The 24,930-nt window shown below is 46.5% G+C and overlaps 1 protein-coding gene across 1 annotated transcript in view; it reads right to left on the bottom strand.

Annotated features, from left to right (window-relative positions):
* ADD2 (adducin 2) overlaps positions 1 to 24,930 on the bottom strand; it is a 122,704-nt gene that overhangs the window by 47,358 nt on the left and 50,416 nt on the right. The window contains exons 2-4 of the mRNA XM_018055081.1: positions 12,360 to 12,477; positions 5,974 to 6,190; positions 4,602 to 4,740 (exon numbers count right to left, since the gene is read on the bottom strand). Of these exons, the coding sequence (XP_017910570.1) occupies positions 4,602 to 4,740; positions 5,974 to 6,156 (322 nt within the window). The 5' untranslated portion in view covers positions 6,157 to 6,190; positions 12,360 to 12,477. The remainder of the gene's footprint in view (positions 1 to 4,601; positions 4,741 to 5,973; positions 6,191 to 12,359; positions 12,478 to 24,930) is intronic.

The raw sequence follows: 24,930 nt of genomic DNA, 5'->3' as shown, positions 1-24,930 counted from the left end.
ATAAATATGACCAAAATTTACTCAAGAAGCAGCAAAACAAAATTTTAAAGAACTTTAGATGAAACAGAAAAAAAGATGTTATCCAAGTATTTCAGATCTGGACAGCTTCAAAAGTGAATAATAAGTCTTCAAAGAGCAGAGACTTCCTACCTAATTTTTTTGCTCTGTTAGGGCAAAGAAGTGGAGAAGGAAGTGGCAACCCACTTCAGTATTCTTGCCTGGAGAATCCCATGGACAGGGGAGCCTGGCGGGCTACAGTCCACAGGGTCACAAACAGTTGGACACGACTGAGTGACTGAGCGGCAGCAGGGCAAAGAAGCGGGTGGGGATCCCCCTGATTCATCTCAGGAAATGATAGCCTTAATGTCAGTGCTAAACAAAGGCTGCCCGAAAATTAACTGCTTTTCAGCACGTGCAACTATGGATGTAAAAATTAATAAAATTCCAGCAAATCAAAGCCAGAAGAGCATTTTTCAAAGACTGCATCAAAATCACAAATGATTTATTTCAGGAATGAAAAGAGTTCAATATTCAGAAATCTGTTAATACAATTCACCCACATCAAGGAAAGAAACATCAATAAATACCAAAAATGCATTTTATAAAATTCAATATCCATTTCTGAGAAAAACCCATATTGTACTAGAATACAAAGATATTTCCTCAACATGATAAAGAATAATTATCTCAAACTCTTGTGGTAAAAGAATTACCATTAAAGTCAGAAACAAAACAAAGATGATTCCTCTCTGATCTATTATTAAACATTGTTCTGCGAGTTCTAATGGATGCAGTGAGAAAACTGGAAAAATAAACCAAAGGGTAAAATGTTGAAGAATGCAAAATGACTATGTGATTTCTTTCTATATACAAAACCCAAAAGAATTCATTGAGAAGATATAGAATTTAGGAGCTCAATAAGGAGTTAGTATATATGTGTGTGTATATATATATATATATATATATATAACTCCAATGATGTATAATATATATATAACTCCAATGACAGATATATATATGTATATAATATATATAAACATAATATACATAAATACACACACATTTATATATGTATAACTCCAGTGATTTCCCTAGGTGACAGCTATAATCAGAAAAAGATCTGAATGGAGAATCACTCAAAATGACAAATTACATAAAATTTTCAGAATAAATTTAATAAGAAATTAGTAAGTGCCAATGTATGTCAAAAACCACCACAATATTATAATTATCCTCCAATTAAAATAATTATTTTTTTAAAAAGAAATTAGCAAGCACTACATAAAATTGCGAAAGGAGTATATCAAGGCTGTATAGTACATCATGAGAAATGCTGGACTAGATGAAGCACAAGTGGGAATCAAGATTGCCAGGAGAAATATCAATAACCTCAGATATGCAGATGACACCACCTTTATGGCAGAAAGTGAAAAAGAACTAAAGAGCCTCTTGATGAAAGTGAAAGAGGAGAGTGAAAAAGTTGGCTTAAAGCTCAACATTCAGAAAACTAAGATCATGGCATCCAGTCTCATCACTTCATGGCAAATAGATAGGGAAACAATGGAAATAGTGAGAGACTTTATTTTTGGGGGTTCCAAAATCACCGCAGATGGTGATTGCAGCCGTGAAATTAAAAGACGCTTGCTCCTTGGAGGAAAAGCTATGATCAACCTAGACAGCATATTAAAAAGCAGAGACATTACTTTGCCAACAAAGGTCCGTCGAGTCAAAGCTATGGTTTTTCCAGTGGTCATGTATGGATGTGAGAGTTGGACTATAAAGAAAGCTGAGCGCTGAAGAATTGATGCTTTTGAACTGTGGTGTTGGAGAAGACTCTTAAGAGTCCCTTGGACAGCAAGGAGATCCAACCAGTCCATCCGAAAGGAAATCAGTCCTGAATATTCATTGGAAGGACTGATGCTGAAGCTGAAGCTCCACTCCTTTGGCCACCTGATGTGAAGAACTGACTCATTTGAAAAGATCCTGATGCTGGGAAAGATTAAAGGCGGGAGGAGAAGGGGACGACAGAGAATGAGATGGCTGGATGCCATCACCCGCTCAATGGACATGAGTTTGAGAGTTGGTGATGGACAGGGAAGCCTAGTGTGCTTCAGTCCATGGGGTCGCAAAGAGTTGGACACAACTGAACGACTGAACTGAACTGAATATAAAAATAGCTACTATCTTTTCTGATAGACATTAAAGAATTAAATAATCAAAGACATATAATTTCCGAAAAGATTTAAAATTCATTCATGCAGGTGTTTTGTAAGCACCTGTTACATGCCAGCTACTTTTCTAAGTTCAGGATACTACTCTAACAGTGAACAAAACATACAAATATCCTTTCCCCAATGGAGCTTACATTCTAATACAAAACTGAACATTTATAAAGTCTCCACCAAATTAATCTATTCATTTAATGCAACCTCATTCAAAATCCCAGAAGGAACTTTTTTGAGGTGAATAAAGAGATTGACAAAATACTTCTAAAGTTATTTTAAAGAATCAACTTGTATGATGGCTGAGAAAAATTGCAAATGAATAATTAAAAGTATTTTATTGGATGATAAAACCTAAGGAAGGTGTTTCTAAGCATACAATCAAAAGCAGACAACACAAAAGAAAACAGAAACAGATTCAACTCCATGGAAATTATTCTACGACACAAAAATATCATGAAAAAATTAAAAAGCAAAGGAGACACTGGGGAAAATCTGCAGTGCATTTGATAGGGAGTAGAGAACTAGCCTTACGTTATAAAGATTTTTAAACCTGTAAAAAAAGAATATGCATGCTCAGTTGTGTCTGACTCTTTGCCACCCCACAAACTATAGTCCATGAGGCTCCTCCGCCCACAGGATAGTCCAGGCCAGAATACTGGAGTGGGTTGCCATTTCCTCCTCCAGGGGATCTTCCCAATCCAGGGATCGAACCCTCATCTGCTATGTCTCCTGTATTGCAGGCAGATGCTTTACTGCTGAGTCACCAGAAAAGCCCAAGAAAAGAATTTGCAAGTGAAAACCTGGCAAAGGGTATGACAGGCAATTTACTATTGACCTGCAGCCTGTTACCATTTTTCACTCTGACGATACGATAGGTGATAAATGGTACTTCGTGTTTTAGTGTGCTTTTATTTGATTACTAATAAGATTGAATATTTTCATATACATATTGGGCATATTGGGTTTTCTCTTTGTCATGCCCAATATGTATACGAAAATATTCAATCTCATTAGTAATCAAATAAAAGCACTCTAAAACACAAAGTACCATTTATCTCCTATCATATCATCAGGATGAAACATGGTAACAGACTACAGATCAGGGTGGAGGAAACGGGCACCCCTGCATTTCTGGTAGCAATGTAAATTCATTCCATCTTTCTCCAGGGTAATTCGGCATTATGCATGACAATCTTTAAAAGATGCATATAATTCAATCTAACAATTCTACTTCTAGCAATTTATCTTAAGAAAATAGTCATGGATTTAATCACAGATTTATTGATAAGGATGTTTCTTGAATTGTCATTCATAATAGCAAAAAGTTGGGAATGACTTAAAAGTCCAAAAATGGGAAACTGATTAAAATAAACTATGGCATATTCAACCATGCATAGAATAGCATACATCTACCAAAATGTATGTTATATAACCATATTTCTTCTGTGAAGAATTAGTCAAGATACGGTAAGGATATAAATTTGTGTGTATAATGTGATTGCGTTTTTTGCATAGTCTCCGTGTATTAAGAAAAAAAGGCTGGAAGGACACACACCAAAACATTGATAATAAGAATGTCTTGGTTGTAAGGACACAGTTCAGTGATTTTTAATTCCCTTTCTTGATTATTTTCCTAATTTTCAACCATAATCCTGTATTTATTTTATTGAGGAAAATATTTTCCAATGTTTGTTTCTTAAAGATTGTGGGCAGAGCTTCAGAGCCAAGGAAGATGGGTTTGTACCTAGCCTTGGCTGCTCTTGGCCCTTGTCTATGGAGTCACGTTGACCTGTCCAGTGGAGCATGGAGACACCAGCTCCAAAGGCCTCCTTGTGTCCCCTTCCAACTCCATCTCCAAAGGAGTGACTCCAGGGGACTGAGGAAAGAGCCACCTGAGAGCTGGATGCTAGGAGGATTTTCTTAGGTTCTGTACCCAAAGCTAGAGTGGCAGGGAGCCAAATTCTCACTCTCCAGTGTCCACTCCCGGGGCTCAGGCAGAGGCCACGTAAGGGGTCTTGGGTTGCAAAGCTCTCCCCTTTACGCTAATCCCCTTATGAGGGGTGGAGGTGGTGGGGTCATACCTAGGCTGCCCTGCCTCTCTGCAATGACACTACCCCCTCCCCCAGCAGAACCACCCCCGCCCTCCTAGATCTAGGCATCAGGGATCATTCTCCACGGGCCTTTACGTCACAGCAGCATTAGAAGCAGAGCCAGGTACTTCTTTCCCTGCTGCCCAGATCCCCCAGTTCTGCTAAGGCAGCTGTACCACTCACTCCGTAGCCTGGCAACCGAGCTGCTTATTACTGGGCCTTCCCCCCACCCCACCCCCCACTTCCTCCACCTCTGCTCCTGGCAGCTCCCCAGTTCCCCACATACTCATGGAAGATGTTGGGAAGACTGCGTGGGAGGTGCTGGCCATGAAGTCCGCGATCTGCCGCAGGGCCCAGATGTTGGAGGAGTTGTTTCCCTTCTTCATCTGCTCCTGGATAAGGCCTTCCAGCTCCTCCCTGAAAGACTGAAGCAAGCCCCCGAGGCTTCGTCACAGTATGTCTCAAGTGGGAGGGATACTGATGGCCCCTCTTCCAAGTGCCCAACCGTGGCCCCTGGGTCAGCTAGATCAGAGCCACATATCTGAGACCTCAGGAGCCTCCCCAAACTGCTGTGTGGGAAGCAATAAGGAGCTGCTGGGAATGGATCCTATTCCCTTTGCCCTGGGGGAAAACTCCAGGCAATATATACTCTAGAATCCAGGTCCTTCTGATGTCTTAGTGATAGCCTAGACCCCTCCCCCCCATCAGACATAACAGGACTTAACTTTAGTAATTAAAAGACATTGTAAAAAACAGAATTGAATGAAAAAGTATTCCATCTTTCCTGTCATTAGTCAGGCTGATGGCTCTTCCCACTGCATGCCCTGGCTCTCCAATACCTTGGCAGGGACTGGGGCAGAGCCCATCCTGGCCAGTACCTGGAGATGCCACTCCTCCCTGGGCTTACCAACACTTAGGATCACCCAGATCTATTCCCTGAGAGACCTATTGCCTCTGTTCCCACCGCTCTTCCCCCCGCTGGAAGGGCCTGCATCATGGTCCTGCTTCACTGGTCCAGTAGACCCACCCTCCATCCTTCCCAACACACCACCTGGGGCACTGTGTCCATGCCAGGCAGGTGCCAACTGACCTCAAGACTCTGGCCAGGACTGGGTGACCCGGACTTGCCCCTCTGCTCTCTATTCCCCGCCTCCTGGGGCTTTCAGGCCCACTTCACTCCTGCCTTGGTATGTCAAAGCCTTATTTGCCAGGACAGAGTTCTCGATGGTGTGCAGAAAAAGGAGCCCCAGACCTCCCACGTGGCACCTCTCGCTGGCCCCTGGTTTACCGAATTGTTAAGAGTTTTTGGTGAAGAGGGAGAGGAAGACTGGAAAGTGAGGCTCAGAAGGGGCACGAGGAACTGAAGTAGGGCTCCTGCTTCTCAGATCCACCTTCCCCAACCAGGGAGTCAAACACAAGCCATAAGCTGCACATAAGCCAGGTTTTGCCATCCGCCAGCGACTAGGGAGGTACTCAAATACCCACGCAGCCAGAGCATCTTGCTCAGAGCTGAAAACTGCTCCGTCTCTGAGCAAGCGGAAGAGAAGCAATTTCTCTTTCGGGTTCACCGGGTGCGTCAGCGTCCTCTGCACCCCTTCCCCGCCCTCCTCTGGCCTCCTTCCTCCTCCCCTGCCCGCGGGGGTCAGACCCCCACTCACCGGGCTCTGCAGGATCATGGTGACGCGCTTCTTCTGCTCCATCAGGTTGAAGTCCTGCCGCAGGTCGGCCGCGCGGCTCCGAAGGCGCAGGTACTCGGGGTCGTCCTCAGAGAAGCGGTCGAAGTACTGCTGCCCCTGCGCGGGCGGCGGGGAGGCGGCCTCGGGGACGGTCTCTTCACTCATCGTCCTAGTGGGTTTGCAGTCCACTCCTGGACCCCTGCCGAGAAGAAACGAGGGTGCTCCCAGTCGGGGTGCACGCTTCCTAGGCCGGAGGGCTTGCACTGGGGGTGGGGAGCAGGATGAGGCTATTCCCAGGAGAGTGTGAGCCGGGAGGCGGGTTGGCAGGCAGGGCGCCGCGGCTGCCGGCCTGTAGGGGGCGCTGATGCATCGTCCGACTAGGTGAAGGTCTGTTTGTCACTGGCTCCGGCTCCCAGCCCTTCCCTGCCTAACCCGCGGGGCTCGGGCGCCCGCATTCAGGTTCAAGTAGACTGGTCCCCCAGGGCGAGCGCGACCTGCAAAGCTTTGGGGGCATTTTGTGATGCTTATCCACACAGTGTAAAGCTATTCACTTGATCTAAAATGTAAACCCTCTAAGATGCCTTCTAAAAAACATGCGGTGGGAAATCCACGAAACTGAAAAGAGAACGGGGAACTTCCAACAGGTTAAGCCGTGCTTTCTTTCCCCCTACAACTTTGACTTTGCTCCCGCCTCAGAAAAAAAATTATTGGTGAATCTGTTTCTGCAAAATGCGTCTCACTGGAGAATCATTTCTTATCATGAATTTAAAAGAGGTGTGCAGTTTTCATTAGTGGAAAATGAGTTTCTCTAAACCCCAGTAAATGCATATTGAGAAATAGTGAAACAATGAACACTGATTGAAGGGCACCATATGCTGGGCTGCCCAGAGGCCTGCGTATCTAGACCTTGAGTGAGAACTAGGGCCATCCTTGGAAGGTTGGGCTGGGGACAAGTCACTTATTTTTTCCACTCAAGCAGGCTTTTAAAAATGCCTGAATGATAAGTGAATGAATGTCCTTATGGCCATACTGGAGTCCTGCTGAAGAAGCAGGCTGCTACTCAGCCTTGGCTTCCCAGCTGTGGGACTGTGGCCACCAGTCTCGCTCTGTGTCAGCCCTGCTAGGCCCTCAAGCCTGAGTTATCATGCTCCTTCAACATCCAGAGGGTGTGGGAGCTTACAGAGCTTCAGCCTTCTCCCAAAAGAAGGAGCCCCTTCTCAGCAAAAGAAGGCAAGTGCCTTGACTGAAATAATAACTAGTTTTTGAAGGCAAATAGGAAGATACCAACAAAAGAGCTTTACCTGCACTCAAGGTACCTGGCTTTCATCCTTAATCTGCCCCTCCCCCACTTTGCCTCTGGGGGCTCCCTTCCAGAAGGAGGTGGAGCTGCCATTGTTCTCTCAAAGCAGCTCCTGGCCTCCCCAGACCCGATCTGCTCTGCCCTCTAGGCTCATCCTGTTAGCCCACACCTTAGCCTTCTATCAGTCAGCAGCTCATTATGGAACAGGCCTTGTTGACAACCAGATAGCATATGCTTGTTTTCTATGAGATGTCTGCGACTTCTTCTTCCATCTTCTGTCAGCGCTTTACCCTCTACCTTACAGTTCTTCCAAGTAGGGTAGGCAAGGGCATACTAGGCAAGAGAAGTAAGTGGGAGCCCATCCCCATCAGCCCAGAACACTCAAGTGATTGACTGATATTATTGTTTGCATTCTTGTTCTTTGGGGAAGGCAAATAGCAAGTCCAAGGGAAGACACACGGACAAGGTCCTTCAAGGGTCAGCTGAAGCTCCGAACCCTTGGGGTTCTCAAGCTTGGGTGAACATTGGAATCTCCTGGAGAACTCTGAAAAATACCAATATCAGAGATTTTAATATTATTAATCTTGGGTATGACCTGGATATCAGGATCTTTTTTAAGTTCTCTGGGTGATTCTAATGGGCAGCCATGGTTGAAATGCCACAGATAAATGTTTGTGGTTATGGCATATAAGAGAAGGCATTCATTCCAGGGCTTCCCTGGTGGCTCAGCTTGCAAAGAATCTGCCTGCAATGTGGGAGACCTGAGTTCGATCCCTGGGTTAGGAAGATTCCCTGGAGAAGGGAACAACCACCCACTCCAGTATTCTGGCCTGGAGAATTCCATGGACTGTATAGTCCTTGGGTTGCAAAGTCAGACACAACTGAGAGACTTTAAAAAAAAATTCACTCCAGGAGCTTACCATTTCTAGCAAGCATGCCAAGATGGCACAAAGCCTCTAACGCTAGTGTTATGCACCACTTCCCATGGCTGTCCAGGCCCCTTCCTGCCACTCTAACTACCATCTACCACCATACTCTTGACCTGGGCAGCAAGAGTGGTCCAAATGCCACCACAACCCACTTTTGCAAGTCTACAAAGCCATGACCCCTGGTCTTAATTCTGTCACTAATTAGCTCCTTGTGAAAGCCCTCAACAGATCTCCCCCAGTTAGCACCATCCTTACCAGCCATGTGGATGAGATGGAGGCGGGAGGAACGAGCGGCCTGGGAGTGGCAGCCCAAAGCAAACATTCTCTAAAGAGACATTTTGAAACATATTTGGCAGGTTGCGAGAATGTTTGAGGTTGTACTTAGTGACATTTAAAGCCAGATTCTTCATCTCAGTAAAGAGTGATGGAGTCTGTCGGGGATGTTTCGGGCTGAATTAGCTCCAGACTAGAAGCCTGCAGGGAGAAGGCAATGGCAACCCACTCCAGTACTCTTGCCTGGAAAATCCCATGGACAGAGGAGCCTGGTAGGCTGCAGTCCGCGGGGTCGCTAAGAGTCAGGCACGACTGAGCGACTTCACTTTCACGCATTGGAGAAGGAAATGGCAACCCACTCCAGTGTTCTTGCCTGGAGAATCCCAGGGACAGAGCAGCCTAGCAGGCTGCCGTCTATGGGGTCGCACAGAGTCGGACACGACTGAAGCGACTTAGCAGCAGCAGCAGCAGCAGAAGCCTGCAGTGCTGCCCCAGTTCTGACATTCCCTTGTTCATGGACTCAGGTAAGTACTTTCCCTCTTTGGATCTCATTTTTTCCATCCTTAAATGGGGGAACGAACAGAATGGACCTTGGGGCCCCATCCAGCTCTGACACTTTATGGAGAGAAACAGACTCATGTAGAAAAAGGCAGAAGGACGGAGGATCCAGGTTTCCTGGAGCAAGACCTTCTACCCACATTCCCCCAGTGCCTCTTCCTCAAGCCAAATGCCAAAAGAGAAACATGTGCAAAGAACACACATGACCTACTGATGACTGCCTTGTGGTTTCAAGTCAATCCCATGCACGTGGGTTGAATTAAGAATACTTCACCCGCTTCATGCTCCCAGCGAGCCTCATCTCTGGAACTTGGGGAATAACAAGAGAGCACAAGGTCAAACATCTGATGCATGGGAATGCATCAGAGCCATGCAGACTTGGGGTCACCACCCAGATTCTCCTGGGCAAACACTGCAGCAGACCAAAGTTCTTCCAGAGGCATTGCCCCCCCAACACACACACTTATCCATTTTCATTCTCTTTGGCACCTTCACAGCCCCAAATCTTTGATGTTATTTTTAAAATAGCAACAGACAATTCCTCAATGGATACACTGGATGTGGGCATGGAGATCCTTGTGTTCCTTGTAACACCAAGTCACCGTTGAACTGTCAGCTTCTCTGGGACTGGTACCACCTGGTACTGAACCTTCCTGGCCTAAATCCTTTTCATCCAGGCAGGAAAAGGCTGGTCCTCTCCCTTCCTTCTGGAGTATCTGGATTTTCTGGGAATCGATCTGTGAAGTCTCTGAAGTAGCTTTCTCCCACAAAGCATGAGGAATGAAGACATTCGGGGCCCGATGGACAGGAGCCCCTAGGCCGGCCTTCACTTGTTAGAGCCCAGTCCCATAGGGCTGCTCCAGTGAGCAGGGGAGGAAATGGAACCCTGACTCCCTTACCGTGACAGCAGGAGCCAGAGGCGTCCTTCTGTGCTCCCTCCTTCCTTTCCCAAAATGTTGGGAGGTGATCAAAGCTGTGGGCAGCAGAACTTAGTGGTTAAAAGCAGGACTCTGGAACCAGACCATGAGTTCAAATCTCAGCTACGCCCTTTTTTAGCTGTGTGATCTTGGACAAGTTACCTAACCTCTCTGTGCCTCAGTTCCCCATCTATTAAACAGAGATTGCAACTTTTTAACTCCTCCTTAGGTTGTTGTGCGGACTGAGTGAGTTAATGTATGTGAAGAAGTTCAAACAGTGCCTGGTGCAGAGCAAGTGTAGCTCTCATTATGTGTCATTTAGGGGCTAGAATCATCATAGCATGAGGAACGTGAGTAATGAGAGGCTTATGATTCAATTGTAAACAGGTGCATGCCAAATAACTGTAATTATATGTTTTAGTCCCCAAACTAATTCAATCTCAAGCTACATTAACAAAAAGAAGAACCAGAAAAAGACTGATGAGAATGCTTTTTACTCTGACCAGATAGTGGGAACGTGTCAACCTGGAGAGCACAGTAAAAGGATGTAAGCAGGGTGCTGAAGATCACAGAAGGCTGACGCTTACAGGGCCAGGAGTGGCATCATAAAGAGTATGTGGGGCCTCTGGCTCCAGTTCCTGGCACATGGGATCTCTAAAATCTCCAAAAGGCATTAGGAGTGTTTTGTTCGTCATAATGAGCCCCTTTCACCAAGCCTGAGCTTTTATGCAAATGAGGTGACATGGTGGGCACTTAGATATTTCAAGGGAGGGACTGGCCACTGAGAAAGACCGTGCATATAATTAAGGGATTGGAACTCAGCCCCATCCCAACCACAGAGGGAGGAGAGGAGAGGCGCTGGAGATTGCTTTCAATCAAGTGGCAAATGACTAAATCAATTTTTGCATAGCAATAATGCACAACCCCATTAAAGAACCCTAGACAGCGAGGTCTGGGGGAGCTTCCTGGCTGGTGAGCACATTTCTGGGCTGGGTGGTGACAGATCCCACAAGGAGCAGGCATGGAAGCTCTTCACCATGCCCTCATCCCCCAGACTCTGTGCTTTCTTTTAGCTATTCTTGAGTTAGATCCTCTATAATAAAACTGCAGGTGCAGTTGCAAGCACTTTCAGTGACTTCGGTGAACTATTCTAGGGAATCATAGAAACCGAGAGGGAGCTTGTGAGAACCCTCAAATTTATAGTCAAGTCGGTCAGAAGTGCAGGTGGTCAGAGGACCACCTCTGAAATGGGTGGAGTCTTGTCCATGACCTTGCTTTTTCTTATGTGCCCTTTTAACTCAGGGTAGTGTCAGAATTGAGTTGAATTGTAGGACATCCAGTTGGTGTCAGAGAACTGGTGATGAAACAAGCAACTTTGATTTGTGGTTTATTTTCATTTCCAGGACAGCTCTGAGAGACAGACATTGTCCCTGCTTTACAGATAAAAAGACTGAATCAGAGAGGTTAACTAACTTGCTAAAGATCACACAGTGGAGTCGGAATTTCAACCAGGCCTGTCTCTGACCCCAGATTCTGCATTCCTCCTCTCCAAATATCTGCTGGACTGCCATGTGGAAGAGGGATTAAGCTGATTCCTGAGAACCTCAGGGGGCCAGAACCAGGAAACCAAGTGGTTATTGCAGGCAGGCAGATTCTAGCTAAGGGTGCGAGGGTGAAATTTCCACAAGCAGGAGCTTCTCAGTATGGAGAAGACGGGACAGGCTGCCTTGTTAGGTGGTGAGCGCTCTCCTTGGAGCCAGGGTAACCACAGGATGTTGTAGAGAGGCCTCTGCCCTGTTGGGGTGGGACCAGTGACCTCCGAGGTCCTTCTGATGCCATGATGGCTCTTTTTTTGTTGTTGAAGAATCGTCGATGATTGTTGTGCCAATCTGCACTGTACAGCAAAGTGACTCAGTTTTAGACATATTTGCACGACTTTCTCAATACTCTTTTCCATTATGGCTTATCCCAGGAGATTGGATATAGTTCTCTATGCTATAGAGTAGGACCTTCTCGTTTACTGAGTCTATATATAATAGCTTGCACCTCCCAGCCCCAAATTCCCAGTCCATCCTTCTCCCCCAACCCTCTCTTCCTTGGCAACCACAAGTCTGATCTCTATGCCTGTGAGTCTGTTTCTGTTTTGTAGATAGGTTCATATGTGCCATATTTTAGATTCCACGTATAAGTGATATCATATGGTATTTGCCTTTTTCTGACTTCTTCACTCAGTATGATAATTTCTAGTTGCACATGGTCGCTCTTGAGTCGGTGGGATCAGGGGAGTTCATGGCAATGACCCGAGTGTCTGGAAGCTCATCCTGGTGAGATGGACTCAACCAAAAACTGTGTCTCACCCCCTCCCCCTCCCCATCACCACCGATTGATTACCAGGAAGCCGGAGCAGCCTTGCCCCAGGCTGCCTCTTCTCAGCACTCAGCCTGCACACTCCGCTCCACTGCCCGGCTCGATGACCACATCTATAGGATCTCAAACATCCGGGTAGAAACTGGAAAACACAAACACGACAGATTTCAGGGTGTTTTCTGTGCCACCACAATGCTTTGCCCTGTTTTTGCAGCACCATTAGGTGCTGGTTTATTTTAAGAACTGTTGGGGAACTCTTGAAAATGAACTGAAGATGAATTTTTATTTTAAAAGCAAATTCTGTCTACACAAAGGTAAAGAAAGCTTCATTATCTTTACAATTGGGATCAAAATTCCTTTCAAAGAGAGTTGTTGGAAAAATCCCTTTGCTAAATGTTGGCCAAGGGACCCCAGGCTTTCCCAGGGGCTTAGCTGGTAAAGAATCTGCCTGCCAGTGTAGAAGATGCCAGAGATGCAGATTCCATCCCTGGGTCGGGAGGATTCCCTGGAGAAGTAAATGGCAACCCCCTTCAGTATTCTTGCCTGGGAAATCCCATGGATAGAGGAGTCTGGGAGGCTACAGCCCATGGGGACGCAAAGTCAGACACGACTAAGCACACGAGTACCTGCTACTGCCAAGGGGCCGCAGGGGAGAGTGGCTGCTCTGCATGGTGGAGGGAGTTGAAGGTGGAACTCCGAGCAAGCCCAGAAGTGCACACACAGCTGGGCTGGAAGGGATTGACCCCTTCCTGACAACCCACTCCCCCAAATACTTCACTAACAGCTCCTAAACCCACACGTGCTGGTGTGACTGATTTTTGGATGCAACCCGAAGAGGCAGAAGAGGTCTGAAGAATATCACACCCTGGGAAAGTGAGAGGGTTTTGAAGTTGCACGGACTATGAACTGGTGGATGTAAGCCAACATCACCTAGAGTTCAAGGGGAAGAAAGGCCCCAGCTAATATCTAAGTAACAGGTCATAAAGTACTACTGAAGGAGGAATGTAAAGTAGTTAATGTCTTATAAACAATGGCAAGTGACTGATCCAAAAATCCTAGTTACAAATCCAAAAGTCCTGAAGATCAAGGTCATCAAAGGGTTAATCGTTAATATACTTTTTTTTTAAGTGATAGTTACGTTTTCTTTTTTAACTTGGGTGTCTGTTGTTTGGACCTAGAGATGGTTACCTCACCCAGAGTTGGCGTCATCCCCACCCCCAGATCCACTTCCACCTGTGGGTCTGAGGACCTGTGCTGTCCTGCCGGTCCTGTCTCATCAGCCAGGAAAGGTGCATTTGGAAAGACTACTTTCACCAAAGAGCGGGCAAGGAGAATTCATCTTGGAAGGTCGATGTGCCCAAGGGAGTCCAGGATGCTGAGTGACCCCTGCGGCACCACTGCCCTCTCAGTCTGTCTGGGAACCCTGGGCTCAGCATTCCAGTGCTGAGAAGCCCCCTGATGGGTCCAGTCCTGATGCTCACCCCTCTAGTTAGGGTCTTGACATTTGTTTCAAAAGGCTCTTCTCTATGCTCTGTATGTCCAGCTGCCAGCTGCAGGTCTCCTAACCATGGGTCTTGTTTTTAGCTAGAAAACAGGGTCACTGCCAGAACTTAACGCCACTTCCATGCATTGCCTAACATTATGGGAGCCCTGCCTACTGGGGTTTGCTGATATGCCTCTGGATGTGCTCCTTCCTGTGGTGGCCACTGACCTGCCTTACAGACCAATCCGGCAGCCAGCTTGTCTTACGTGAAATGCTAGCTTCCTCCCCTTCACCAGCAGCCCCTGGCACAGAGATGAGGTTGCGCATCCCTGCCAAGGCTTGGATTTTCAGTCTGAGCTATTACTTGTGTCCACAGAGAGAATTAATGTCCCCCAAAGGGACCTGCTCCATTCATGTAAGAAGAGAGACATCTGTCCCACAGATAAGTATACACTGAACACTGACTAGTACCCATCCTATCTCCATGAGTGGTGATATTCCACTATTAGAGCTCCATTCCTTAAGGTATAGTATTAACCCTTGATTACAATGAAAATAGCCCTGAGAGATATTATAGACAAATGCGTTATTTTAAACTCTTCTGTGTTACCAAACCTGTCAGATCTCTGATTGCAGAGTCAGGCTGGGCGGGGCCAGGACAGGTACCCGATCAGCAAGTCTCAATGAGGGAAAAGAAAGAGGAAGAGGTCTGATGCCAGGGCCACTCAGGAGAGCCCAACTCCGGGGGCAGGGCTGGGCCTCAGGGGACCCTGGTCTCGGAGACAGCATGCTCTGAGCTGGGCCTGCTGTCACAGCTCAGAGAGAGGGTCACGACCCACTCCAGTCAGCCTTTGCCTTCCCCAACATGTGCTTCAGAGGCCAAGCTCACCCAGGCCCCATGGGAAGAGCTAAGCAAGGAGTGCCCCATGTAGTGAGAAGGCCGGACACCTCCTGGGAGGCCGCCCCCGCTCAACCCCCCACGCCCACCCCAGGGTCACCTGCTCCCTACTCTCAGGGTATAGCCAAGCCAGCTGGGAGGCAGAACAAGTTAGGACACTGGATTTCAGCCCTAGCTGGCTGCTCGCTAGACTGTGGCCTCTGTCCTCCCCACCCCAGACGTCCCACAGCCACCTTGAAAATGACCTGTCTAAATGGACCATCACTCTAGCCAGCCCTGCACCAGAGCCTCCCTCCTTCAGCCAGCATCCCATCCCTGCCCCCCACCCAGCTGGCCACCCACCAAGGGCCCCAGAAGGCAGCCTTGACTTCTCCCTCTTCATGCTCTGTGTCCCTACTGTCACCATATTCTCTGGTTTTATGTCCTAAATATGTTCCCATCCAGAGCACCACACCTTGAATCAAGCCAGTGTCATCCCATTGCATTCAGCAATTCAGTTCAGTTCAGTCACTCAGTCATGTCTGATTCTTTGTGACCCCGTGGACTGCAGCACGCCAGGTTTCCCTGTCCATCACTCCCGGAACTTACTCAAACTCATGTCCATTGAGTCAGTGATGCCATCCAGCCATCTCATCCTCTGTCATCCCCTTCTCCTCCCGCCCTTCAATCTTTCCCAGCTTCAGGGTCTTTTTAAATGAGTCAGTTCTTTGCATCAGATGGCCAAAGTATTGGAGTTTCAGCTTCAGCATCAGTCCTTCCAGTGAATATTCAGGACTGACTGCCTTTAGGATGGACTGGTTGGATCTCCTTGCAGTCCAAGGGACTCTCAAGAGTCTTCTCCAACACCACAGTTCAAAAGCATCAATGCTTCGGCACTCAGCTTTCTTTATAGTCCAACTCTCACATCCATACATGACTACTGGAAAAACCATAGCTTTAACCAAATGGACCTTTGTTGGCAAAATAATATCTCTGCTTTTTAATATGCTGTCTAGGTTGGTCATAGGTTTTCTTCCAAGGAGCAAGTGTCTTTTAATTTCATGGCTGCAGTCACCATCTGCAGTGATTTTGGAGCCCCCAAAAATAAAGTCTCTCACTGTTTCCCTTGTTTCCCCATCTATTTGCTGTGAAGTGATGGGACCTGATCTTAATTTTCTGAATGTTGAGTTTTAAGCCAACTTTTTCACTCTCCTCTTTCACTTTCATTAAGAGACTCTTTAGTTCTTCTTCACTTTCTGCCATAAGGGTGGTGTCATCTGCATATCTGAGGCTATTGATATTTCTCCTGGCAATCTTGATTCCAGCTTGCGCTTCATCCAGACTGGCATTTCTCATGATGTACTCTGCATATAAGTTAAATAAGCAGGGAGACAATATGCAGCCTTTTCATACTCCTTTCCTGATTTGGAACCAGTCTGTTGTTCCATGTCCACTTCTAACTGTTCCTTCTTGACCTGCACACAGATTTCTCAGGAGGCAGATAAGGTGGTCTGCTATTCCCACCTCTTTCAGAATTTTCCACAGTTTGTTGTGATCCACACAGTCAAAGGCTTTGGCATAGTCAATAATGCAGAAGTAGATGTTTTTCTGGAACTCTCTTGCTTTTTCGATGATCCAACAGATGTTGGCAATTGGATCTCTGGTTCCTCTACTGTTTCTAAATCCAGCTTGAACATCTGGAAGTTCTCAGTTCACATACTGTTGAAGCCTGGCTTGGAGGATTTTGAGCATTACTTTGAGCATCACAGCGTGCATTCTTTGGCATTGCCTTTCTTTAGGATTGGAATGAAAACTGACCTTTTCCAGTCCTGTGGCCACTGCTGAGTTTTCCAAATTTGCTGGCATATTGAGTGCAGCACTTTCACAGCATCATCTTTCAGGATTTGAAATAGCTCAACTGCAATTCCATCACCTTCACTAGCTTTGTTCGTAGTGATGCTTCCTAAGGCCCACTTGACTTCACATTCCAGGATGTCTGGCTCTAGGTGAGTGATCACACCATCGTGATTATCTGGGTTGTGAGGATCTTTTTTGTATAGTTCTTCTGTGTATTTCTGCCACCTCTTCTTAATATCTTCTGCTTCTGTTAGGTCCCTACCATTTCTGTCCTTTATTGAGCCCATCTTTACATGAAATTTTCCCTTGGTATCTCTAATTTTCTTGAAGAGATCTCTAGTCTTTCCCATTCTATTGTTTTCTTCTATTTCTTTGCACTGATCGCTGAAGAAGGCTTTCTTATCTCGTCTTGCTATTCTTTGGAACTCTGCATTCAGATGCTTACATCTTTCCTTTACTCCTTTGCTTTTCCCTTCTCTTCTTTTCACAGCTATTTGTAAGTCCTCCTCAGACAGCCATTTTGCTTTTTTGCATTTCTTTTCCATGGGGATGGTCTTGATCCCTGTCTCCTGTACAATGTCACGAACCTCCGTCCATAGTTCATCAGGCACTCTACTGTCAGATCTAGTCCCTTAAATCTATTTCTCACTTGCACTGTATAATCATAAGGGATTTGATTTAGGTCATACCTGAATGGTCTAGTGGTTTTCCCTACTTTCTTCAATTTAAGTCTGAATTTGGCAATAAGGAGTTCATGATCTGAGCCACAGTCAGCTCCTGGTCTTGTTTTTGCTGACTGTATAGAGCTTTTCCATCTTTGGCTGGAAAGAATATAATCAATCTGATTTCGGTGTTGACCATCTGGTGATGTCCATGTGTAGGGTCCTCTCTTGTGTTGTTGGAAGAGGGTGTTTGCTATGACCAGTGCATTTTCTTGGCAAAACTCTGTTAGTCTTTGCCCTGCTTCATTCCATATTCCAAGGACAAATTTGCCTGTTACTCCAGGTGTTTTTTGATTTCCTACTTTTGCATTCCAGTCCCCTATAATGAAAAGGAAATCTTTTTTGGGTGTTAGTTCTAAAAGGACTTGTGGTCTTCATCGAATTCAACTTCAGCTTCTTCAGCATTACTGGTTGGGGCATAGGCTTGGATTACTGTGATATTGAATGGTTTGCCTTGGAAACCAACAGAGACCATTCTGTTTTTTGAGATTGCATCCAAGTACTGCATTTCGGACTCTTTTGTTGATCATGATGGCTACTCCATTCACAAACCTCCGACCATAGTTCTTCAGGCACTCTGCCTATCAGATCTAATCACTTGAATCTATCTCTCACTTCCACTGTATAATCATAAGGGATTTGATTTAGGTCATACCTGAATGGTCTAGTGGTTTTCCCTATTTTTTTCAATCTATGTCTGAACTTGGCAATAAGGAGTTCATGATCTGAGTCACAGTCGGCTCCTGGTTGTTTTTGCTGACAGGATAGAGCTTCTCCATCTTTGGCTGCAAAGGATTGCATTTATGATCTTGGCCTAGTCTTTCCTTTCTCATACACCCCATCCAATCAGTAGCAAGAGTCGCTGTTCTAAAAGTGCAAATCTGACCCACTGCCCTGCATCCCCCTCCCCACCCCCAGCCCATTCACGGCTCCCCACCATCAGGTTAGCATTCTTGCACCTCTTTTTTTTTTTCTAATTTCTGCTCCTCTGGAGAAGGAAATGGCAACCCACTCCAGTGTTCTTGCCTGGAGAATCCCAGGGACGGGGGAGCCTGTTAGGCTGCCGTCTATGGGGTCGCACAGAGTCGGACACGACTGAAGCGACTTAGCAGCAGCAGTAGCAGCAGCCAAAATTTAGTCAAATTTAGGTTGTATTACAAAAGTGACAGCTCTCCTTTTTATATTTATCAAACAACAAAATTTAATTCAGAATTTGCTTTTTCAACCCAAATGCATTCTCCATGTTGGAAATTGAAACCCACCCATTTCCCACCAGGAGACCGAGGATCATGCCTGTCTATCTCTGGCCACTCCCTTCTTTGAAGACTGCACCCTGCAGAACGAGGTCCCTTTTAGCTTGTTCGCAAAGCCCCTGGGCCTCCCAGTGCCTGCCCCCTCCCTCCCAGCCTATCACTCACGCTCTGCGCTTCTTCCCAGGACCCGGAAGGCACTCAGCCGGTCCCCACCTTTGTCCTTGCTGGTCTTCTTTGCCCTTTTCTTTCAGCTCAGGTTGTCCGCTCCTCCCGGAAGCCTTCCCTCCACACGCCTGTCCCTTACACTCCCATCACCATTATGCTCCTCTTTCATCCCACTTACAGTCTGACAGCAACAGTCTATTACCACGAGCTCCTAGCAGGCAGGGCCTGTGTCTTTGACATGTCTCTATTCTTTGTGTTGCTGTAGGGCTGGTGTCAGGTAGATGCTTAATAAATATTAGTTGAACTGAAACTCCACTAGCAGTGAATTAGGAGTTAAAATGGCTCAGCAATGCAACACTGCCCAAGCCCCAGGGTCCCAGAGGTGAGTAAGGGGCCCAGGGGAGCTCGGAACAGTGTGGGGAGACCTACCCCTGAGCAGCCCATTTCAGAGTATGGTGCTAAGTGATAATGGGGCGTGTGTGGCAGGCACCCTAGCACCTAAATCGTCTCCTCTAAAATAACACATTCTCTTGTTATGTAATCCAAATGGCTGGACCTCTCTGACAGCCGTTCTTGCCTATTTTGAGACAGAATTCCAGCAGTTGATTGCAGCTCTAACAAAGCCAACTCCACCATAGAACACAGATTGTGGGGAGACAGAGAAGGGAGTAGATACCCTCGGCTCAGCCTCAGCCCCTTGTCTCCCCCCACATCTTCCCTTCAGGAGCTCTACCCCTGCCCCACCCCCACCCCAGGACCCCCTCAGTTCCCCTCTCAGGGGAGCCCTGGAGCTCCCTCTGGGCATCTTCAGTTTGCACCCTCACACTCTTGGCGCCTACTCAGCAAAGACTCTGCTGGGATTCGCCCTCCTTGGAGAGCAGCCAGGGATCACAGTCCTGAAAGCCGCTCCCTGTCACAGGTCATTTTTGTCTCTGTCCCACTGAAGACCAGGTAAATCTAACCACTGGAGCGTGAAATCTCATTTCTGTGGGTCGTTCCTTGTAGCTATAAAAGGAACAGAAGGTCTAGAAGAGAAGGCTCAAGCTGTCTGACTTTCTGTTCATATCTGTTTAAGCCCTGTGCGCACACAGGGAGGCGGGTGCCTGTCTCCTTCCACTTCAAGTGGGAGGTGTCCAGACAGGAGTAGACAGTCGGTATCACCCGCACCCAGAGCCCACAGCAGAAAGAAATGACAAGTGGTCCTTTCCCATCTGCTTCAACGTCTGCCACGGGCATGGCTGCCCCCTGGGTGGAGGTGCCTCTAAAGCCCCAGGCTCCCAGCCCCATGAGTCAGCTCCAGACCAGGACAGCAGGGCATTTGCTTCAAGCCTGAGACTTGAAGTCAGAGCCCAAACTCACCGATTCCTGAATGAAGCTTCCAGAAGCGAGGGAGGAGCTGGCCAAGGCTTTGTTGCTGTTACTTTGCAGAGTAAATGGAGACAGTTGAGTGAGAGATGGGACCACACCCTGCCTGGTCTGTTCAGATAAAGAGAAAGCTCGTGCCCCTGGGTGATGGGATTATGGCTGAGGCTTATCATCAGCTTCTTCACCTACTTCTAAATTTTCCACAGTTCACAGGGATTAACCATTTGGATGAAAAGAGTATCAAACAAGAAAGGAGGAAGTGTCTCCATCTGTCCATCTCCAGAAACCCCTTTGGCTGCAGGAATCCTTTAACCCCCTGACTGCTGCAGCCTCAGAAGGAAGATGTTATTTGATGCAAAAAATTGGAGCTGTTAAACCCAGATAGGTATTGGGGCTGTGCCCAGCCCTTCTCATCAGTGCCATGGAGAAGGGCCCCTCATCCTACTTTTCAGGTGAGGAAACTGAGGGTCAGGAAATGGAGTGACTTGATCAGAGTCACAGAGCTACTGGGGATCATGGCATTCCTGAGACATGCACAGAGAGAGCATTTCAACACTGTGGGGGGCGGGGGTAGGGGGGCGGCGGTGAGGGCAGTGCTCCAACACAAGCTAGTGAACTGTGGGGTTCCAGGGAGGCCCCAGTCTCAAGGCTCCAGAGTGAGCTTTAACCCACTTGCCAGATACCTCTGCCACCAGCACAAAACCATGCGGGCTTCATGCCTTCAGCGAAGGGAAAGAAACGGGGTTCAGGAAACCCCAGTGATGCAGAGACCATCCTGAACTAGCAGGATGGCTGTGCTCAGCCTGCAAATACGCAGTTCCTTCCTTGGGTGAGGAGGTGCCAAACTTGCATATTATGTGGATAAAAGCCTGTCTAACTGAACTGACACGTCCTCTGATTCACTGTTTCACACCTCAGGTTGTCCTGGAATCCAGTCACAGGGAACTTTTAAGTGGTCATGTTTTCTACCTTTTGCCTTCAGGCCAGACTGTACCTAAATAGCAACAGAGCTGTATTTTGAAAGGTTTCACCCTGGTCAAGCTTGAACATAAAACGGTTGGTTCTGCTTTGGGACCTAATCTGAGAGTATTTATCCTTCATGTGGCAAGACTACCCTTAGCCCCAACTCCACCTCCAGCCAAGAAGTCCAGGGAACAGATATTGGATGCTGTGTCCTTCTATGTCTAATAAGCTATTTTCTCGGCCACAGAGGTAGAAATAAATACTCCTTTAGCATATTAAGGTCAAGATTGTTATGCTGGGCTTCAAAAATTGGTTTTGTTGGTTTTATTTTATTTTTTTCACTTGGTGAGCACAAGAGGAAATAATAAGAACACCTTGCATTTAGGACTAAAGGGGGATCTGACACCATCCCTCCCCTCTCCAGACTGAGGAAACTATAGAAATTCACAGATTCAAGGGGACATGGGACTTGCTGGTTTGGGGAGGGAGAGGAGAGTCAATAGGCCCACAAAGAGGGGATGGCGCGAACTGGAAGGAACATGCCAAATTGTGACAGGGTCCAAAGGCTCATGTGGGGAACCTACTGCCCCTGGAACATGCATCAGAGACAGCCCAAAGCCTGAGCAGTCAGGCTCACAGCGTCACAGTGTGTCGGAAACAAGACAGAAAAAAATAGCAGGCACATTGTTTGACTTTCCACTCCTCTCTATGATCCTCCCTATGATCCTGTATGATATGGATTTTTATCACAACTAAGGAAAAAGCTGTTTAAACTTCTGTACGTATTTGTATGTGTGTCTGCATATCCATGTGTCAGGAACAATGCCATGTACTCACCAAACTCACTTCCTTTTCTTCCTGGGACCCACCTTCCCTACCTGCCTTCCCTCTGAATAGGGCCAATGAGATTAAGCAGAGGTGACTTGCGTCACCTGTTGCCCAGACAGTTAAGAGCAGAACTGCCCTCTCCATACTCTCTCTCCTTCCTTGCTGCCCTGCTGGAGGCAGAGGATCTGGTGGGAAGCTCTGGGACCCTTGAGGGTGATGCAGCCACCAGACGGAAGGCAGTGGGGTGTCACTGAAGGCAGCCCACTGAGCACTGGTCAGGGAGGCTGAGGTGGTGGTTACGGTAGCAGGTAGCCCACCCTGAAAAACACATTCACACGTTTTCTTCAGCACAAGGTTGACTGTCTTCTGCTAGCTGTGTGGTTGTTTCTTCCATTTCACTTATTTGAGTGTCTCCTTTAAGATCAGCAGTTACCCATACATTGAATTTTTGCTCTTTAATTTTATCCTCATATTTTTTTCTCTCACTAGTTTCCTTACTGCTATTTTCCTGGCATTCTGAATGTTTGTCATTATTATCATCATCTCCAATTTCACTAATTCAGCAACATAGTGTGAATTCTAATTCCCACATTGAACATTTTATCTTTTGCACACTTTTCTTACTGTATCTCCATTTCACCTCTGACCTTTTCATCTTAGTCTATCTTCTCCTATGACTGCCCCCTCCTGTTTCTTGGAAGCCATGCCTTGTTGAACTATTTTAAGGCTACTAAGGTTGGGAAGATCTCCTGGAGAAGGGAATCACTACCCACTCCAGTATTCTTGCGTGGAGAATTCCATGGGCAGAGGAGTCTGGCAGGCTGCCATCCATGGGATCGCAGAGTTGGACGTGCCTGAGCAACTAACACATACATACATTCAAGGCTACTAAATAGTTTTCTGTCACTTTTCTTCTGGTTCCTACAGCAGATTATTACGAGATAAGTACTTCTTTTGAGGCTTCCAGATCATTTATCTTCTCTGCCGTGTCTTTTCTCAAAATATTTTTCTTTTCCTTTATTCTCAAATAAGGTGAAATCAAGTCTCCTAAGATCCAACTTACAGTGGAACCAGCTTTTAGCAAAAGGTTATCAGGAAGCCAGATTTCTGGAAATCAACTATGGTGCACACATAATTAACAGTGACTTATATTACCTTTAGGCAACTTCTGCACTAAGCTGGCCATAAAAGCTACCTCAATAATCAGTCCACTTAAGATCAGAGATATACAAGGATGACTATCAAGAAAACCAGCTCAATCTCACATCCAGTTTATAAAACAGGTGCTCTTTTTATAGAAAATTTAATGAAATTCAATCAAGCTCATTTCTAGGCAGATGATTCTAGTTTCTTAACATCAGACTCAAACAAACAAACAAGTGAACCTGCACTTCTTAAAACAGGACCCTCCACTTAATAACTTCCTGAGAGTTTGTAAAACTCTTGATAAGATTTAGGAAGGAGGAAAGGAAAGGTAAACTTCAGGACAACAATTTGAGGGCTATCAGATTCTGGCAACTCAAGTCAGCCTACTTACAGGACGTCTCCTGCTTAAAGAAATGACATGAGGGGCTAGTCACACAGCAAGCCCAAGGAAGACTTTTGATACAGGCCTCAGAAGTGAAGGCAGAGAGACAGAAGTGCAGGTATCGATTTCATACTGAGAGGTAAAAATAAACACTGGTATCACTGCATTTCTCCAGATCTAGGATACCATTGTTAATTAACACATCATTATTTTAAATATTACCAAGAAAACCATTCTAGTTATAATTTTGCCATCATTAATCGGAGCACATATCCCAATATGAGGTGTTGAAATGTGGGGAGAAAATGTGTGCATTAGAATTGATGAAGTATGAGAACCCATCTTAGAAGTCAGTGTCACCAGCTTTGAGATTGCCCTTCACATGGGGGTGATAGGTTGTCCACCAAATCGGGAAGCCAAGGGATGAGGCAAGAGAAACAGGCCATGGGGCTTTGGGAGAGCCCCTTGACACTTTGAATCACGGCTTATCAGCAGATGAGGTTGTCCTATCTGTCCTGCTTCTGGCAGGTACCAGGATCTATGGAGCAAGGCAGATTGACGTGCCCGGCTCCCAATCAGCGCACACCCATGATCTGCTGAGGAGCATCTTCCTCCTCTGTGAAACAGGACCATATTATCATAAGGCAGGACCAGACTAGGATGAGAAGGCCAAATATAAAAGACATCAAGATGAGACAGAATGGAAATAGATCCACCTGAATTTCTGACTCACTGAGCCAGGGAAAGCCTCCATGGCTGGAAGTGCTCTCCAGAGGAACTAGCATGTGCTCGCCCAGCCCCCGTATCCTCACTCTAAGAACCCTCCCAGATCGGCCCTGGGGTCTGCCTGGCCTCTTTCCCAGTGTTGGGAGTAGAGAGGTTTAAGGTAAGCAGAGAGGAAATGAAGAACTATTAAGGGGTGTGGGGATAGGGTGAGATGGTAACTTAACTCAAAAGGAGTTCGTGCTGGGCTTCAGTCGTGTCCGACTCTCTGCGACCCCGTGGACTACAGCCCTCTAGGCTTCTCTGTCCATGGGATTCTCCAGGCAAGAATACTGGAGTGGGCTGCCATTTCCTCCTCCAGGGGATCTTTCTGACCCAGGGATCAAATCTACATCTCCTGCCTTGGCAGGTGGGTTCTTTACCACTAGCGCCACCTAAAGCCATCTTAATACATTAAGAGCTCAGGAAACGGGCTCCACCATGCAGCATTGTGGCTAAAGATCCAGGCTCTGGAGAGCATTGAGGGACCAAAATCGAATTCAAGCTCTGCATCCCTCCAGCTCTTACTAGTTTCTCTCAACCTGTTTCTTCATCTGTAAGATGCAGAGAAGAGTATATGAGACAATGTATGTAAGCATAGGCTTTGCACAGGGCCTGGTAGATAATAAGTGCACACTCAATAAATGTTACATGCTTGCTAGTCAATGAGTCCTCCTGTGGTCCATGACAGTGTAACAACTGCATCTTTAAATCACAATCTGGATTCCATCTTCCAGCAAGTGTACATCTGGGCTGACTGCCCCATCAGATGTTCTCAAGGGAACGCCAAAG

Source organism: Capra hircus, chromosome 11, assembly GCF_001704415.2.
Source record: "Capra hircus breed San Clemente chromosome 11, ASM170441v1, whole genome shotgun sequence".
In the NCBI taxonomy this organism is placed as follows: Eukaryota; Metazoa; Chordata; class Mammalia; order Artiodactyla; family Bovidae; genus Capra; species Capra hircus.
This window is presented reverse-complemented; position numbering and strand designations above follow the sequence as displayed.